Source organism: Xyrauchen texanus, chromosome 30 (assembly GCF_025860055.1).
Source record: "Xyrauchen texanus isolate HMW12.3.18 chromosome 30, RBS_HiC_50CHRs, whole genome shotgun sequence".
In the NCBI taxonomy this organism is placed as follows: domain Eukaryota; kingdom Metazoa; phylum Chordata; class Actinopteri; order Cypriniformes; family Catostomidae; genus Xyrauchen; species Xyrauchen texanus.
In genome coordinates this window covers 21,015,736-21,034,040 of record NC_068305.1, presented here as the reverse complement: position 1 = coordinate 21,034,040, position 18,305 = coordinate 21,015,736, and the positions used below count along the sequence as shown (strand labels likewise).

At 38.2% G+C, this 18,305-nt stretch overlaps 1 protein-coding gene across 8 annotated transcripts in view; it reads right to left on the bottom strand.

Annotated features, from left to right (window-relative positions):
• Positions 1-18,305, bottom strand: part of LOC127623667 (protein furry homolog-like) — a 173,931-nt gene that overhangs the window by 50,214 nt on the left and 105,412 nt on the right. For all 8 annotated transcript variants that reach the window (XM_052098084.1, XM_052098085.1, XM_052098082.1 and 5 more), the window contains 11 exons: positions 17,541-17,627; positions 17,270-17,441; positions 15,199-15,331; positions 14,638-14,745; positions 14,066-14,303; positions 7,242-7,406; positions 7,063-7,149; positions 6,501-6,769; positions 635-836; positions 304-428; positions 63-120 (listed from right to left, as the gene is read on the bottom strand). In XM_052098084.1, the coding sequence (XP_051954044.1) occupies positions 63-120; positions 304-428; positions 635-836; positions 6,501-6,769; positions 7,063-7,149; positions 7,242-7,406; positions 14,066-14,303; positions 14,638-14,745; positions 15,199-15,331; positions 17,270-17,441; positions 17,541-17,627 (1,644 nt within the window). The remainder of the gene's footprint in view (positions 1-62; positions 121-303; positions 429-634; positions 837-6,500; positions 6,770-7,062; positions 7,150-7,241; positions 7,407-14,065; positions 14,304-14,637; positions 14,746-15,198; positions 15,332-17,269; positions 17,442-17,540; positions 17,628-18,305) is intronic.

Sequence of the window (18,305 nt, the reverse complement as noted above, 5' to 3'; positions counted from 1 at the left end):
TAACTGGTATGGTAGGCCTCCTATTGATCCATAAGTGAAGTGACACATTGGGCTCAACTCACCTCTGGCCTTCTCTCAAGCGCCTCTTTGATAATGGGGTTTAATTCCTCCAACAGCTCTCTGTAAGATATACCATTGCACTAAAGCTCAATTACACACATGCATACACACATTTACAGATATACAAACATGTAATGATACAAAAGTACACTAAAATGTAAGTATTCTAAAAGGCTCAAATACATCTGCAAATAAATGGGCCCATAAAGACATTAAAGAGCAAAGAGACACACAAAGACGCACCTGAAAGCAATGGGGTTGGTCCGGCCAAGTCCCAGGACAAGAGATTCAGTAATGTCCATGCTCTCAGAGCGCATCATAGGAACCACATGCTTGAACAAGGAGGAAGGGGACGGAATGCTAATGATCTGCACAAACAAACACACACACACATATATATAGTTACAAGTACACAAACTTTCACAGAAAAATACTCCATGTCACGCAGTCACATAGTTTAAAATGTCATGTGAATAATATTTCACATAGTCAGGACATAATGTAATGACACAAATGATTGCATCTGACATTAGAGATGGTAGGGTGTTCTGACAATAGGGCGATGAACTCTGACCTTAGAGTCGTAACTATATCCGCTGTCTGGAGTGGATGCCAGTGTATCAGGCGGGGAGCAGCGGACAGAGCCAGGGGCCGATGAAGAGGATGAGGAAGAGGTGGCAGAACTGCAGCAGAGAATAAGGTAGTTCCTCCAAAGCCCCACATAAGAGTCACTGCTGCTGCTCATGCTGTTCACTTTCTTAGCATTGATTGGGCTGCTGCAAGGTCAAAGGTAGCACAGGAAACCCAAGGTACATAATGAAGGTACACCACATAATCTGTCATGCAAAAATACTAGGGCTGGGAAAATTCACACTATAATTTCTGAGATTATATATATTAAAAAAATGTACGCAATTAATGCAGTATCTGTTGTTTTTTTTTTACATCCTGAATCTTCACGCGATAGGAGAACAGTGTCCAGAGTTGTTCCTGGCAGGCTACTCAGCCTTACTTGCTTGGATTAGGGTGGGGGTTAGGGCATATGCTGCCTGCTAGAAACAAACCTAGCATCTTTGTACAAAGGGCAAAAAATTTACTTATGTTTTTTTGGGGTAAAATTGCAATATGTAAATTCTTAGGAGGTGCATGCTCGGCACAACTGCACATCCTAATACAGAAACCGATTGTATGGAGCAGTGCGCGCTTATTCATTAGCATTGACATAATAAATACATAAGCGGTTTTACTGCACAGAGAATGGAGACTTCATCTGCAAGTGGTGAACCAAGCATGCGAGAGATACGGGCAAGATGCTGTATCTCTTTGCCTCACCTGCAAATGTGCAACTACTGTCATCTGAACCAGTGTCAAAAGTGAAACAGCGAAAGAGATACCCAGCGTGTGTGCAATATAGAGACTTAGTAGGATCTGGCCATTTAACCAGCTACTTGTAGAAACTGAACGGTAACCAGAGAAAATAATAGTTTTAATATTTTAAACTTCAGCATGCACTGGCAATGTACACTAAGGCTGGGCGATAGGATGATGTAATTGGATATCGACGATGCCTTTTAAAGATTCCAATGCCGATTACAAACAGATGATGATCGACAATATAGGGAAAAGGCAAAACCATGGATCTGGGAAGTCGGCAAATATATTAAACAGTGGCCAGGGTGTGAAACTAGCACCTGCCATCCGGAAAATGCTACTCGTCCAAATGCAGGAATTACCCCACAACAGGCAGGCGACCTGGAGTGGTCTCGGAGTGACACATGACAAGAAATGCTGTTTGTCACAAAGACATGTGCTTAAACACGTTTTTTTTATTTTTAAGAACAGACAAAAGAAAAGACATCAATGCTTGTGTCTGATTTGCTGTTTGTTCAGAGGCGTGCAGCACGAGCCTGTTATGTGGAACCAGGGGTGTAATAAGTACTTTTTTAATACATTTTCCTTAAGTGAAAGTATGGATACTGAGTGAACATTTTACTCAATTAAAAGTCCAAGTATCAAGCCAAAAACATACTGGAGTGAAAGTAAAATAAGTATTCACATTAAACTGTACTTAAGTATTAAAAAAAAGTAAAAAGTTACTTTTTCCTAGCTAGAATAAAATCAAGAGAGGAGATTATTTGAGAGAGGATGTTGTTAAATTAGTTTGGTTTGAAAGTTGCCTTATTACTGTCTCCGATGACTGACATATTTCTCCCTCAGTGGCATTCACCAGCTGGTCAAAGAATCATGTTACAATAACTACATTTTGAAAAATTATTTTTATATGGCCTGCTGTATGCAACACAGCAATTTCCAGGTGACATGATGACTAGAGGCGCCAAAACAACAATAAATTGTGTCCCCTTTTACATAAATCACCAGTAAAACGGCAGATTATCAGTTCATAAACACTTACTTTTCAGTTCCTCACACAATGCTATATTATGACATCTAAACACATTTACTATAGAGCATGGCTCATTTCAACATTTGCATTACCTAACCAACATTTACAAGCTCGTTTTAAGTGTGATCTAATTGTGTGGTAGCTCAACTAATTGTGTTTTGCATATTCAATACCAAGGACTGGAAGTATGAGTCCTGAAGTGTAATAGAAGCACCACAAAAGTGGTTGGGTAAGAAATTGTGTTTTACATCTAACATTTGCTTTTTCTGACACTATCGGTTAGGTTTAAGGTTTAGGGTAGGGAGGTCAGTTTTGTTGATTTAAATCTTGATGGAACATTAACCTTAAAAACCTAAACTCGTCGGGAGAACATTTCACTTGCTTTTAGCGCCACACAGTGGACATTTCACCTCAGAACTGCCCTGAGACATGTAATGAACCACATTATTTTTTTTTGCAAAAACATTTTTGCATGGGAGAAGGCACTAATGAGTTATGATGTCAGAGCACCCAGCCCCTTGAGATATAGAGAAAGACACAAAAATAAATCTAAATAAGCTTTGTAGAAAGCTAGCAATGTTGTTGGTTTTGTGAATTGTTTTCTGATGTTTGCTGCAAAAAACCTCGCTGTTGAGCAGATGGATTTGAATTAATATGAATATTTACTCAGATTCTATTCTTTTTATAATCATTATTACTATCATTATCATTGTTGGCTTTATAGTTATTGTTATAATTAATAGTTGCCTAACAACTACAATAATAATTCAGCAAATAGGAAGTACAAATTCATATATGATTTAAAAATGAAGGCAAGTGTAGAAATAAATGACAAATACACATTTAATTACAATGTGTAAGCCTTTTGTTATATATATGCAATGTGAATTATAATTTTGGACTTCATAACTGTCCAGTCTGTAGAATTAGCAGGCATTTAGATGTAGCAGGCTCACTTTATGCTCATAGTTTTAAATAAATCACATTGTCAGGTGATCACATACGGTCTAGTCACACAAATATTTCCATGTACCCGAAACTCAAATCAGATCCAAAATTCCGCCTCTGCCGATGGTCAGAACTCTGACACTATCACTTGTCGGTTGTAGTAAAAGATCAGCTGCAGTGCAGTAAGATGAAAGAAAATGATCTGCAAACTTTAAGTTTAAATCAAATTGTAAGGAATAAAAAGTACTATTTTTTCTTTGGAAATATTAAGTAGAAGTACAAGTATTCGGTTTAAACTGCACTCAAGTCAAGTACAAATCGCCAAAAATAATACTTAAGTATAATAATTAAGTATTTTTACTCCATTTCTTTAGACCCCTGTGTGGAACATAAGCATGTAAAGAGTTTTCACTCTTTTTCCTCCATTTCTTTCATCTGAAAACTGTTTGTAAGAAGAATGTTGTCTATGAAAATTCTGCAAATGATCTCTGATCATCTCGGGAGGTGCTGTGAATTTAGTTCGCTTTCCACGTGGTTGGCATGCAATGTGAACGCAACTCTGCAGGCTCGGCAATATAATTCTTTGCATTAAAGAAACAAAGACAAATGTTATTACATCATAAATTAATACAAGGCATGTTCACCTTGAACCTAAAATCAAGTTAATTTCTTTTCATTAGGCAGCATTAACTGTATTACCAAAAGGCAAAACAAACACATATTCACTAAGAACACATTTGGCAGCATTATTTTGGGAACACAAGGAAATGAATTAGGCTTATTTATTTTGATTATTATTGTCTTTACATTTATAATTGTCTTTAGTTCTAAATCTGTAGGCTATTAGTAATTTTCCATCTGTGTTGATGAATGCTTAAGTGATGGCAAATTGGGGTTGGAGATGGTAAATGTTTGGATTTGGGGAGGTGGTTAAATAAGGTTGTAAAAAATAATTGTATTGCTTTTTTCATTAGTTTAAAGCGTAATTTGAATTTAGAAATGTCTTTTATGTTTTTCATGTTTCAATAAATTAATACAATTTTAATGCAAAATCAAAGCAAAAAAATATATATAAAAATCACCAACCCACAGCAGGGGGGTTGATAATGTAATCGGATATTGTGACATTTTTTTTAATCCGGTAATCACTAAAACATTTTTTACATATTGACCAGCCCAATTAAGTTGCTTTTGCCAATAAATCAAATGAATCGAATCTGCTAATTTGTTCCTATAATTAAATTTAAGTCCACTGTAAAATGCAGAAGATTTTGTCCAACTTTAAATTACAGCATGTCCACTGATTTTATGGCATTTGTAAATATACAGTATACTAAATATACTTTAATTCACTCAATCTGCAAAAAAACATTAATATGTACATATATATATATTTAGGTAATTCAAATAAATTATGACTTACCAATTTCTTGCAAGTTATATTGAGACTATGTATAAAGTAAATATATTTATGATGATTTTTTAATGGTGCTGTAATGTATCATTTACCATAATTTAATAACGATTAATCACAGAAAACTGTGCAATTAATTAGTTTAAAAATTACGAAATCGATTCACAGCCCTAAAAATAACAAAAACATATAACCCAAATCCAGTTTTCTTTTCAGTGTTGAAGTATATCCAAATGAAAGTTGGGATGATAAATTTCAAAGGGCTCATTCCTTTTTTGTTTTAAACAAGCCAACAGCCTTTAGTTTACATCATTGCCATATCATTGTTTGCTACTTGCTATTGCGAGTCAGACTTGGGTGGTATTAGGGTATAGGATATTCTCATTCTAGAGAGAATTTTATTGGACATAGTAAGTGCAAGATGAGTCATCAATATTTTTTGGTAGGGATGGACCAATAGCACTTTTTCTCTTCCGATCCCATTCCGATATCGGAAATCTCAGTATCGGCCGATACCAATACCAGTGTTGTTGTTTTTTTTGCATAATCAGTTTAGAATATCTTTACATTATTGTGTACTCTTTAATATGTAAAGAAACACAAACCTCTAACTACACATTATTTCAATATAATTCTATAGCTTATGTAGAAAAACTTTATTGTTGACTAGTATACTGGATAATGTAGCAGCAATTAACAGTAATTCCAGTACAAGTCATCAGTAGAACAGAAAGCAGTGGTTAATTTTTGCCTTTTTTTCTTCAAACATTTTTCAACTTGTATCTGGACTTTAAAGGATTCAGATCTCTTTTTTGTTCAATTAAGTTGTAAGACATCAGCTCACTTTTCATTCACACAGTTATTTTTTGGAACCCATTCAACTTAAATATTGTTATATATTGTAAACAAATACTAATGATGACAATAATATAAATAAATTGTTATTAATATTATAATTATTTACTTTAAATGTAAAATTTTAAAACAACAGTAATCTATTTAAATCGTGCACTTTTTAAACCCTCACGCTTTTATTTGACATTCTGAACTCTCAATGAAGTCCTGTATGTGTCTGTTTGTAGGAAAGTTCACAGTAGTTTAATTCGATTCTTATTTAAATTCTCGTAAAATGCACTTCCAGTGCTGTTCTAAATGCATATAAGTGAATCGAACTATTGAGCAGCGCTGGCGCTGCGCATACTATATATTTACTTTTTTATTTGTGATTCACAGAGCTATCGCACATCTTCAAGTGGCTTTGAATAAAATGCATGAGTCATATGAACTACTTTGTGTTTTTATGGTTCTTTTATGTCATTTATTATGCTTGACAGAAACGAACATGACTAACACACTGTATCGGATTTGGATCGGTACCTGATCCGGCTAAAAGCTTCAGTATCGGAGCCAATAACGATCCAGGTATCGGATAGGTGCATCCCTATTTTTTGGTACATTTTAAATGTGCATACCTGATAAAAAAAAGTTACTTTTGTCAACTTTTAGCAGTAAACTAACATATAAATGGCCTCAAAGCTAACATATATGAAGTACAATCCAGCAACAGGGCAGTCAACAGGGACAAGCCTTTGCTAGCCTTAGCAAGCAATCTCCCATTAAGATTTTTATTACTTTACCAAAGTCAAACCAGCACATTTGAATATGAAAACATACTTGATGTCAACTTGTGGGGAGAGCAACTGCAGACGGGTGGATGCAAAGACCCAGGCGTAGCTCAGTGCAGTGGGGCAGTGCTTAGGCAGGTTCTCTAGTCGCAGGTAACTGGACAGGCTGATAACCCAGGGGTCCTGACCTTGTGTTACATGGGCAAACACCCAGATGTGGGAGGGGCTTACCACATCAAACTGGTGACTGATGGGAGAGGAGCTCCACTCTGCCAGAGTCTGAAGGTCTATTCCACTCGGACAGTACAGCAGATTTGTCTAGAAAAATAATAACACATGACTTCCAATAAAAAATTGATGTCTACCTTATTCTTTAGTGCGGGACAGAACATTTCTAAGCATTCTCTGCTAAAAAGACCATCTTAGACCAGCATGAAATTCAATGCTGGCTTATGCTACTTTTATAATATGGAAAAGAGCTCCAGCATTTTCTTCCAAAAAGACACTTTTTGTGTTCAACAGAAGAGAGAAAATCCTACAGGTTTGGGGTGGGGACCATCATTCAAAACACACATGCTGGTGACCAGGTTTGGTTTTCTGCATTGCCTCACCTGATCAGCCCCAGTAAGGTGGATAAAGCTCTCGAGGACTGAAGCACTCAATCTATCCATCACATCTATAGCCAACTCATCATCTCCCTAAAAGAGAGAGTAAAATAATAGAAACAAATGAATATGAAGAGGGTTGTATCATTTAGGAAAACAAGAGGTTAATCAGAGGACCTGCTTACCTTAGCAATACAGAGGGCCGTGTGCAGTGATCGGACCTCTTTGAGGACATTGACAGCTAGTTTACGTGTTGCAGGTCGACAGCTGCACAGCACGACCAGAGCTAGACCCTCTACCACATGCAGAACCATCCAGAGTGGAGATCGCTCCAGAGGGAGAGAAGGACCCTGCCAGCATATAAAAACAAAACGCCACAGTGTTAAAGTTCAAAGTTAAGCCATACATCTTCAAAAATGTTATTTGTTACACTAATTATGTTCCAATGTAAAATATATGCCTAATGTAAGACAGACAATAATTATAAACAGAAATGCACTACCATTCAAAAGTTTGGACACAATTGACTGACTATATGTTTCTCATGATTTAAAGTGATAAATCAAACAAAAACTAAAAATTCTGCCATCATTTACTCACCCTCATGACTTTCTTTGTTCCATGGAACACAAAAGAAAATGTACATTTTCCCGATATAGCTAGACGTAAAAAGTTTGGCTAACATTTTGGTATATAAGCTGGCTGTGGCTCAGTTGGTAGAGCGGGTAGGCCACTAATCTCAGGATTGGTGGTTCGAATCCTGGCCCACATGACTTCACATGCCGAAGTGTCCTTGGGCAAGACATTGAACCCCAAGTTGCTCCCAATGGCAGCCATTGGTGCGGCCATTGGTGTATGAATGTGTGTATGAATGGGTGAATGTGTCACAGTTTAAACGCTTTGAATACTGTTAAGGTTAAAAAGGCCCAATATAAGTGCAGACATTTACATACAGATCAGGTGGGGTTTATTTAGGACCGTAGCTTTTTTGATAACATTTCACTTGATGCCAAAAAGGTGTTCGATATGAACTTCCGGTGGCGCAGCACTGCTTGCGACACGGGCACGGGAGAACAGGTGCATGTGCATGTGGTTGTCGAAGTTTGTTTGTCTAAGTTAAGTTTGTAAAATTTGTTAAGTCTATGTCAAGAGGGTTGAAGTGCTGCTGGGGTCTGCTGAAGGAGGAAGGAGTGAACAAGGAAGAGAAGTTACGATGGGAAAGAGAGTCACCGGAGTGTGGCTGCTGCTGCTGCTGCTAATTACAGCCACCTTTTGCACCCGCTTCCAACATGATATCACCACACTCGACGAAGTAAATGAGCAGACACTGCGGGAGTACGGCAGGGACTGGCTGTTGTCCTTGAGGAGGAAAGTAACACCAGAACCGGGCTTGTTAGACCATGTTCGGAGGAGCTGTTACGACAATCCGAGGCAACCGCCGCTGAAACGAGGGAGAAGGGGTGGCATTAAACTACGCCTTCGACGGAGGGCAACAAGGCCGCCACTGCCGTCTATACTCTTTGGCAATGTTCGCTCCCTAAGGAATAAGATGGAGGAGTTGAGGCTTAATACAAAGGCCTGTAACGAATATCGCAAATCATGCCTAATGATTTACACAGAGACCTGGCTACAAGTGGATTTTCCAGACTCTTTGGTGCAGGTACGAGGCTTCTCATGTGTGCGTATGGACAGAAACAACGACTCAAGGAAGATGAGGGGGGGTGGGATTTGTGTTTATATTAATGAATCTTGGTGCAATAATTATACGATAAAATATAGGGTGTGCAGTCCTGATCTTGAACTTATCTGCATTAGTTTGAGACCGTTTTATTTACCGAGAGACTATGGGAACATCTTCGTATGCTCGGTATATATCCCGCCCAGTGGGAATGCATCTAAAGCAGCTTCACGTGTAGCGGACTGTGTCCATCAGCAGCTAAAGGATAAACCAGATTCCCATATATTTGTACTCGGAGACTTCAACCATTGTAAGTTGGAGCTGTCTCTTCCTGGATTCCAGCAATATGTTAAAAATAGCACACGTAAAAATAGGACGCTAGATAAATGCTATGGCAACATTAAAGATGCATATGCTGCCAGAATTAAACCCCCCCTCTCAAACTCGGATCATAACATCATCCATCTGATCCCCATCTTTAAGTGTGCCATTAAAAAAAGTAAACCCGTCACAAAAACTGTCAGTGTGTTCCAGGATGAGAGCAAGGAGACGCTGAGTGGATGTTTTCTGGCCACAGACTGGGAAGTTTTTTATCAGGACAATGATATTGACAATATTGCAGAAACAATAACGGGGTATATTCATTTTTGTGTTGATACTGTTGTGCCGAAAAAGACGATCACTATATATCCTAACAACAAAGACTACATAACACCTGAAATTAAACATCTGATCAGGAGGAAAAAGCAAGCATTCAAGAATAATGATTTGATGGAACTGAGATCAATACAAAAAGACCTGAGGGGGAAACTGAAGAAGGCGCGAGAGGAACACAGTAAACGAATTAGGGAAGCCTTTTTAACGAATAATCCAAAAAAACTGTGGGACACGGTGAAAGAAATGACTAATATGAACTCTAGTCAGAAGGAATTAAATGTGGAGAATGATTTGGACAAGGCCAATGATCTTAACATCTTTTATAAACGTTTTGACTTGAATTGTGGAACAAATGTGATCTGCTGCAAAGAGCTGTCTATGTCAATACCACGTGACCCAATGCAGGATAGAATAATAATTAACCCTAAAGATGTCACTGCAGTTTTTAAAAAGCTGAATAGTAATAAGGCTAGTGGACCTGATGGTATTTCATCTTTTATCTTGAAAACATTCTCGGACGAGCTAACTCAGGCTTGGTGCCCCTTATTTCAATTTTCTGTGGATGCATGTATTATTCCTATTATCTGGAAGACATCAGTTGTCATTCCGTTGCCTAAAAAAGCATGCCCAGAGCAAAATGACGACTATAGACCAGTAGCTCTGACTTCTATAGTGATGAAGTCATTAGAACGTATAATGGTTGGTAAATTAAGGAGTGAGGTACAGCATCTTTTGGACCCGCACTAATTTGCCTATAATAATGGCAGGGGTACAGATGATGCTTTAATTACAACTGTACACGCCATCTTAAAGCACTTGGAATATCCATCAGGTTATGTTCGTTTATTATTTATGGATTTTAGTTCTGCATTTAATTGTATTCTTCCACGAGATAATGTTAAGTAAACTACATCAGATGGAAGTAAACCCCTTCATTATTAAATGGTATAGTTCTTTCCTGACAGGAAGGAAGCAGCAGGTGAGAGTTAACTCCACTCTTTCTGAGATGATTAACATAAGTACAGGTGCCCCTCAAGGCTGTGTAAGTTCGCCTTTACCTTTTATATTATATACAAATGAATGCAGAACTATCAATAGGAATAATTTTATTATTAAATTTTCAGATGATACGGCCATACTTAGTTTACTTTACAACTATTCAGATATTGGTGTTTATACACAGGAGATAGAGGAGATGGTGAAGTGGTGCAATAAGCATAACTTGCTCCTTAATGTTAATAAAACCAAATAAATGATTTTTGACCCTAGGTCTATAGATGATCAAAATCCTATTCTAATTGAAGGAGTATTGATTGAACAAGTAACAACATACAAATATTTAGGAATTCAAGTAGACAAACAGTTACAGTGGTCACATCATGTGGAGTATGTTTCCTCAAAAATATGTCAGCGTCTATATTTCTTAAGAAGACTAAGAGTTCATGGCGTTGACAAGGATATTATGTTGCTGATTTATAAGGCAGCTATTGAGTCTATTGTCCTGATTATATATTAATTTCTGATTATATTACTCTGGATAGGGGCACCTGGCAGGATTGCCCTCTTTCCCCATTATTGTTTTGTCTTGCCCTGGAACCATTAGCAGCCGGAATAAGAAATAGGATGATTTTCCAGGGGTGGTGGTGGGAGGTGTGGTGCATATGCTGTTGCTTTAAGCAGATGATATTTTATTATTCATCTCCGACCCTTCTAGATCAGTGTTTCCCTACCACTGTGCCACGGAAAATTATAAAATTCCACAAATTAAAAATGCATTGAAATTATTTTCAAGCATTCCCTCACTTTTCTGAGAAATTCGGCATTTTGAAACCATAATTGGTCACTTTTTTGATTGTGAAGAGCAAATCGTTAAAAAACTATTAATGTGCACCCACTCAACCAACAGTATTTAGACCAGTGTTTCCCAACCTTTTTTCTGCCACGGCACACTTTTTATGACTAAACAATTCTACTGCACACCACAATCACACATAGGCTAACCAACGTCAATATTTTTCTTAGTAGCATGTTTACTTGTAATGTTTGAAATTTGGCTACGCAAAAAACAAAAAACAAATATGCAGGTCACAGGTGGCAAGAGCGCTAAATGGGCAATGAAAAATCAACAAATTTGCTTAATTTGTTCTTGCAATGCCACAACAAACTACAGGGATGCAAACTCATGAGGGGCGAAAAAGGTCAGACAATCACTGTTAAATATATGTTCAATAACTGGGGCCTCTGATATTCGTAAAAGATAAGGTAATATTTAATTAAAATAAATTAATTAAGAGACATTCAAGGTCTCTTCACAAATTTGGACAGTTTTTAAATATTTATTGTTGCTTAATACTTTCAAAGACATTAGGGGTGAAGCGAAAACATTGTGTGTGTGAAAAACACTTGTGTAAAGTCACTTCATAGAATTCAATGTATTCCGCAGCGATTACACGAGCCCTTAACGCATATAAATATCAGTCACTTTTGCACATTAATCATTGCTCTTCACAATCACAAAAGTGACCGATTATGGTTTCAAAATGGCTAATTTCTCTGAAAGGTGAGGGGTTTGAATCTCTGAAATTATAAAAACAAATTCAAGCATTTATTTATAGTGGGGAATTTGACAATTTTCCACAGCACACCTGACAATCTTAAGTGTCCACACCTGACAATCCAGGCACAGTGGTTGGGAAACACCGATTTAGACACCGCCGGGTTGCTAAATTTGAACAAATTTGCAGGCAAACAACAATATATGCTGCAGCCATGGAAGCCAGCAAATGAACTGGAGAGATAACAGATTCCATCCGACCTAAAAAGCCTCACCATCCATCAAAAAACCACCATGACCAGAGGCTTAGTAAAACAAGGGAGATGCATTTGGAAGATGGAGACAGCTTAAAGCCCTTAAAGCTTAAAAAAAAATATTGGGTCCTAGCCAGTGTTATGATCGGCAGACAAATTGTTTTAAGGGATATAAGTCGGCTGGAGCGCCCTCATTTCAAGATTGGTGCATGGTGATGGGGAGGGTGGTGGCTTTCGAGGAAGTGTCATGTAGAATGTCTGGGAATCTGTGATTCATTTGATGGGAAATGAGGCAGCTATTCTGCATTTCTGGAGGGCTCTCGGGAACAGGTAGTGGACAGGGAAGACTAGTTTTAAATGTGTGTGATTGTTATATATATATTTTTTTGTGTGTGTGTGACAATCTGGATGTTTGCTGAGGGTCAGGGTGGGGTTGGGGATTGGGGAGGGGCAATAGTGGGGGTTAAATGTCGATTCTGCCTATTTATGTTTTGCTTTTCTTCATTATCTGTATGAATCAACAAAAAATGTTAATCAGAAAAAAAGCTACTTGGAAGAAGCTGAAATATATGATATACAGTTGAAGTCAGAAGTTTACATACACCTTAGCCAAATATATTTAAACTAAATTTTTCACAAGTCCTGACATTTCATCATAGAAAAAATTCCCTGTCTGTTAGGGTCACTATTTTAAGATTGCGAACTTTCATCACATTCAAAGTGGGTCAGAAATGTACATACACTTTGTTAGGATTTGATAGCATTGCCTTTCAATTGTTTAAGTTTGGTCAAACTTTTTGGGTAGCCGTACACTATCCTCTCATATTAAGTTATTGGAATTTTGGCTCATTCCTCCAGACAGAACTGGTGTAACTGAGTCAGGTTTGTAGGCCTCCTTGCTCGCACACACTTTTTCAGTTCTGCCCACAAATTTTCTTTCGGATTGAGGTCAGTGTATAGTGATGGCCACTCCAATACCTTGACTTTGTTGTCCTTAAGCCATTTTGCCACAACTTTGGAGGTATGCTTGGGGTCATTGTCCAATTGGAACACCCAATTTCGACCAAACTTTAACTTCCTGGATGATGTCTTGAGATTTTGCTTCAATTTATCCATAAAATGTTCCTTCTTCATGATGCCAACTATATTGTGAAGTACACCAGTCCCTCCTGCAGAAAAGCACCCCCACAACATGATGCTGCCACCCCCATGCTTCACGGTTGGGATGGTGTACTTCAGCTTGCAAGCCTTACTCTTTTTCCTCCAAACATAACGATGGTCATAATCCAATTATCCTATCAGAAGCTGATGGGTTAATTGCCTAAAGGCATGCCATCATGTTCTGGAATTTTCCAAGCTGCTTAAAGGCACAGTTAGCTTAGTGCATGTATAGTCCTGAGCCACTAGAATTGTGATATATAGTCAATTAAAAGTGAAACAATCTGTCAGTAAACCAGGGGTATCAAACTCCGTTCCTGGAGGGCCACAGCCCTGCAGAGTTTAGTTCCAGCCCTGCTCCATAATGCCTCCTTGTAATCTTCAAGCACTCCTGAAGACCTTGATTAGCTGCTTCAGGTGTTTAATTAGGGTTGAAGCTAAACTCTGCTGGACTGTGTCCCTCCAGACTGTGTCCCCCTGGAGCAACCTGGAGTTGAGTGCCTTGCTCAAGGACACAATGGTGGTGACTGTGGGGATCGAACCAGTGACCTTCTGATTAACAGTTATGTGCTTTAGCCCACTACGCCACTCCATATCCATAATCATAAAAAAATAGTAAAATATAAATAATAAAGAATGATTAGGTGTGTCCAAACATTTGACTGGTAGTGTACTTAATGGTTCCTTGATAGACACACACAAACACACCTGTGAATCATGGCTGCGGTTGCTGCTCTGCATAGCCTGCCGCCACTGTATGATAAGCTGCAGTAGCATCTTGACAGCATTGTCCAGTAGAGTTGGGTGAACATCAGTCACCTCCCTCACAATGAAATACACAAAGCCAGACAACACATCCTCTCTCCAGTCTGGGAAATCCACCATCAGAGCCTGCAGAGTGGTAAACGCCAGACCACGCAACTCCTCATCCATATGGATGGTCAGTCTGGAAGGATGTGAGAAAAAGGGAGTCTTTGTATTTCAATGCAATAAATAAACACTATATAAGATCATCATCATCATCATCGTAACAGCATCTCTCATGCATCACTAATAACCACAGAGAGGTCAAAACAGAGTATCAACATGGATATAAGAGTCAAGATCACATGCCATTACTACTTCAAAAAGATGTCATGACTATATGGAAATTAGTATATAATACTAGTGTAGACTAGTTCTCTACTGAACTGTGAATGATTAAGAAGTACTGATGTAATCATCCTCTACAAGCAACAGAGTGATGGATGAGGGCTGATGTGAAGGTCAGAGGTCCTTACTTGGCCAGTAGCTCGATGAGATCCTGTCTGCTCATGCCATCTGGGATCAGTCTGGGAACAGCAGCTACACATGTCCGGAACAGATCAATCTTCGGTTTACGCTCCCCACTAGAGCAGTACAAGCACATACATTTTAAAAATGATGATGCATAACACACATAAAGAAAGCTATGTATGCAACAAATTCATTTTCAGAAACAGACTAATAACATCTTAAACTTTTAAGTTTGTAATTTTTTTAATGTCAAAATACTTTCTCAGCTAAATATGCAGACAGAACTATAAGTAGGCCATTTGCACATTGATTTTTGAAAAGTGTAAGCATTGTGGTTCTGTAGAGGTATCAAAACATTGCTGTTTGTTTGAACATCCCATACAGCCCAACAAAGCAACATTGCCTCAACCACTGTTTTAAGTTTAGGGGCAGGACTATATGTCTGTCTGACCAAAACCATGGAGTGTTCATGAAATTATAATTATTTTTGCAATGACAGAAATTGCCACTTCAGCATCAAATATTTAATTAGATCATTTTTGTCAACAAATGATAATGAAACTCACGTGATCATGTCCTCTGGCTCTTTATTGGACATCTGAACATTGGTCATGCTCATGGATCGTCCCACCTCTTTATCTAAGTGCCTGAGTATGTTATCCAGGGCCTTTCTGACCTGAGGGTAATACAGAGACATACCTACACACACACACACACACACACACACACACACACACACACACACACACACACACACACACACACACACACACAACAGCTTAACTCACACAAGATAAAATAGGAAAATAGTCTACAAATAAAGGGATTTTCTCAACCACTAAACAAAGAGGCCAGATAAAAACACAACTACAGAATCTGAACTAATGGGCAGGCAAGCAATGCGTTTCATTTGAAAAGCAAAGCAACTTATCAAAAAACAGTCCATTGAGAACGACGGTGAAAAGACAAGTATAAATACAAAGGAGATCAGACAATGACAGAGGACCACAGATAACAACTGAACAGCAGTGAATGGACTACAATGACATTCACAGAATATTGCAAACTTTTCCACTTAAAAATAAACACAAAACTTCTAAGGTACTGGTGGGAAGCCACAGTTTCATTTATGCTTAAAGCTCAATGAGGTGGTTTGCTGAATGTTTTAAAAGGACAGAATGATCAGTAATACATTCCTCAAGGAATCTACATTACATAAAAAATTAAATAAAACACAACTAATCCAAATTTTAAAATGCTGTGAGGGTAGGGACTGACTTTAATGAGGAATATGTATTAGGAAAAGTTCACACAAAAATGAAAATTCTGTTATTATTTACTCCTCTTTCCATAAGCTCCAAAAAGCAACAACGCAGCACCATAAAAGTAGTCTATATACAACTAGTGTGCAATAGTCAAGTCTTCTGAACCCATACAATCGCTTTTTTGGAAAAAACTAACAAATTAAAAGTAATTATAAGCTGATAATCTTGCACTTCAGTGTGCCTTTAAAATAGGGATGTGATTGTCTGGCTTCTGGTCTAGTGTATTTGACACACTGAAAAATGCTCTTTAATGCAGAAATGGATCCTAACCCGCTGAGCTCACTTTGCTATTTCTCCAAGTCTGGACCTTACTGCATCCCCTTGTCAGGTTATTGCTTTTACCACCTTACTAGTTAGAAGTGTTATCCTCCTCAGATGGAACCACGCCTCTCCCCTGGTTGAGGAGAGTCCCCTGTTCACTGTGTAAAGCACTTTGAGTGTAGTGTCAGATAAAAGCCTTTTAGAAGAATATTTCAGCTCTATAGGTCCATACAATGCAAGTGAATGGTGACCAGAAATCAGAAGGTCCAAAAAAATACATGAAGGCAGCATGAAAGTAATCTATAAGACTTGAGTGGTTAAATCCATATCTTCTGAAGAGATATGATAAGTCTTTTTTACAATCAATCTCCACCTTAGACAGCCCCAACCAGTAGGTGGTTGAATTTGAAAGTCACTTCCACACCAGAATGTTGAGGTGAAAGTGTAGATTTTCAATAAAAAAAAGGACTTAAAAATATATGTTTCTCATCCACACCTATCATATTGCTTCTGAATACATTGATTTAACCTCTGGAGTCATATGGATTACTTTAATGCTGCCTTTATGTCTCTTTTAGCACTTCAAAGTTCTGGTCACCATTTACTTGCATTGTGAGGACCTACAGAGCTGAAATATTTTTCTAAAAATCTTAATTTGTGTTCTGCAGAAAAAAGAAAGCCATACACATCTGGGAAGGCATGAGGGTGAGTAAACAATTAAAGAATTTTCAATTTAGGGTGAACTATCCATTTAACTCACAAACTCGTTTGAGTCGTGAGTTGAGAATAGTTATTTAGAGCTTGTTTGTTTCAATTAATTGAATAAGAGTGCTCTGGTTCTTGATTCAAGCTTGAAGTTGTGGTGACTATGAACTTTTACTTTATTGGAATGAGGAATGTAAAATTTCTCCTTTTGTGTTGCAAGGAGAAAATAACAGCATAGAGGTTTAGAATGACATGAGAGTGATGACAATTTTCATTTTAAGGTGAACTATTTCTTTATTGGTCATTCTCATTAGGGGTGCTGTGAAGGAAGCTGTAAGATCCATACCGATGACCTTGGCTTCCTCGTCTGTGAGGGTGGTGTTGAGGAAGATCTTTTTGACCCGCAGTGTGTTGCCTGAGGGTAAGATAACGCCTGTAGTGGGCATGGGAGGCTCGCCATCTTTCTGTTGCAGGCTGTCGGCTATCACCAGGAAGGCCCGCAGACCAATATTCATCCTCTGATAGAGACAGACAGAGAGATCATTAGCGTCTATGATTCTTCAGTGCACATTCTAAAGAAGAGCAGGGAAAATCTTCATGGATGTGTATTATCACACCTCTGGATTAATGGTGAAGGTCTTGTGGGACTTGCCCACACACAGTAGGTCATAGATGATCTCTTTCATGGCAAAGTCCAGCCTTTCCTACAGAGAGCGAGAAACAAACAAACAAACAAACAAAACAAACAAACACACACACACACTTAATAAAGCCAAAAACAATTACCAAAACGCTGGTTACATATGTAACCGTAGTTCTGTAAATTCCAGATGACCACCAGCGATGGTGTTACAGTATTGTGGATGGATGATCGCAGTGCCAGCCAGAAAAAGTATACCAACAAAGTCACAGTGATGTAATAGGGAGGACCAGGCGACCCCAGCACAAATGTCAACGAGGGAAACACCCCTGAAGGCAGTCCATGAAGAGGAGACTGCCCTGGTGGAATGGCAAGTAACTGTCTAAGGAAAGGGTCATTTAGTCTTCTTGTATGCCACGGTAATGACCTCCACAACCCACATGACACCTCTGTTTGGAGGGATTTTAATGCCCCCAAAACAGACAAACAACTGATCAGATTGTCTCCATTGCACAGTAGCCTCTACATACAGTGGGTACGGAAAGTATTCAGACCCCCTTAAATTTTTCACTCTTTGTTATATTGCAGCCATTTGCTAAAATCATTTAAGTTCATTTTTTTTTCCTCATTATTGTACACACAGCACCCCATATTGACAGAAAAACCCAGAATTGTTGACATTTTTGCACATTTATTAAAAAGAAAAACTGAAATATCACACGGTCCTAAGTATTCAGACCCT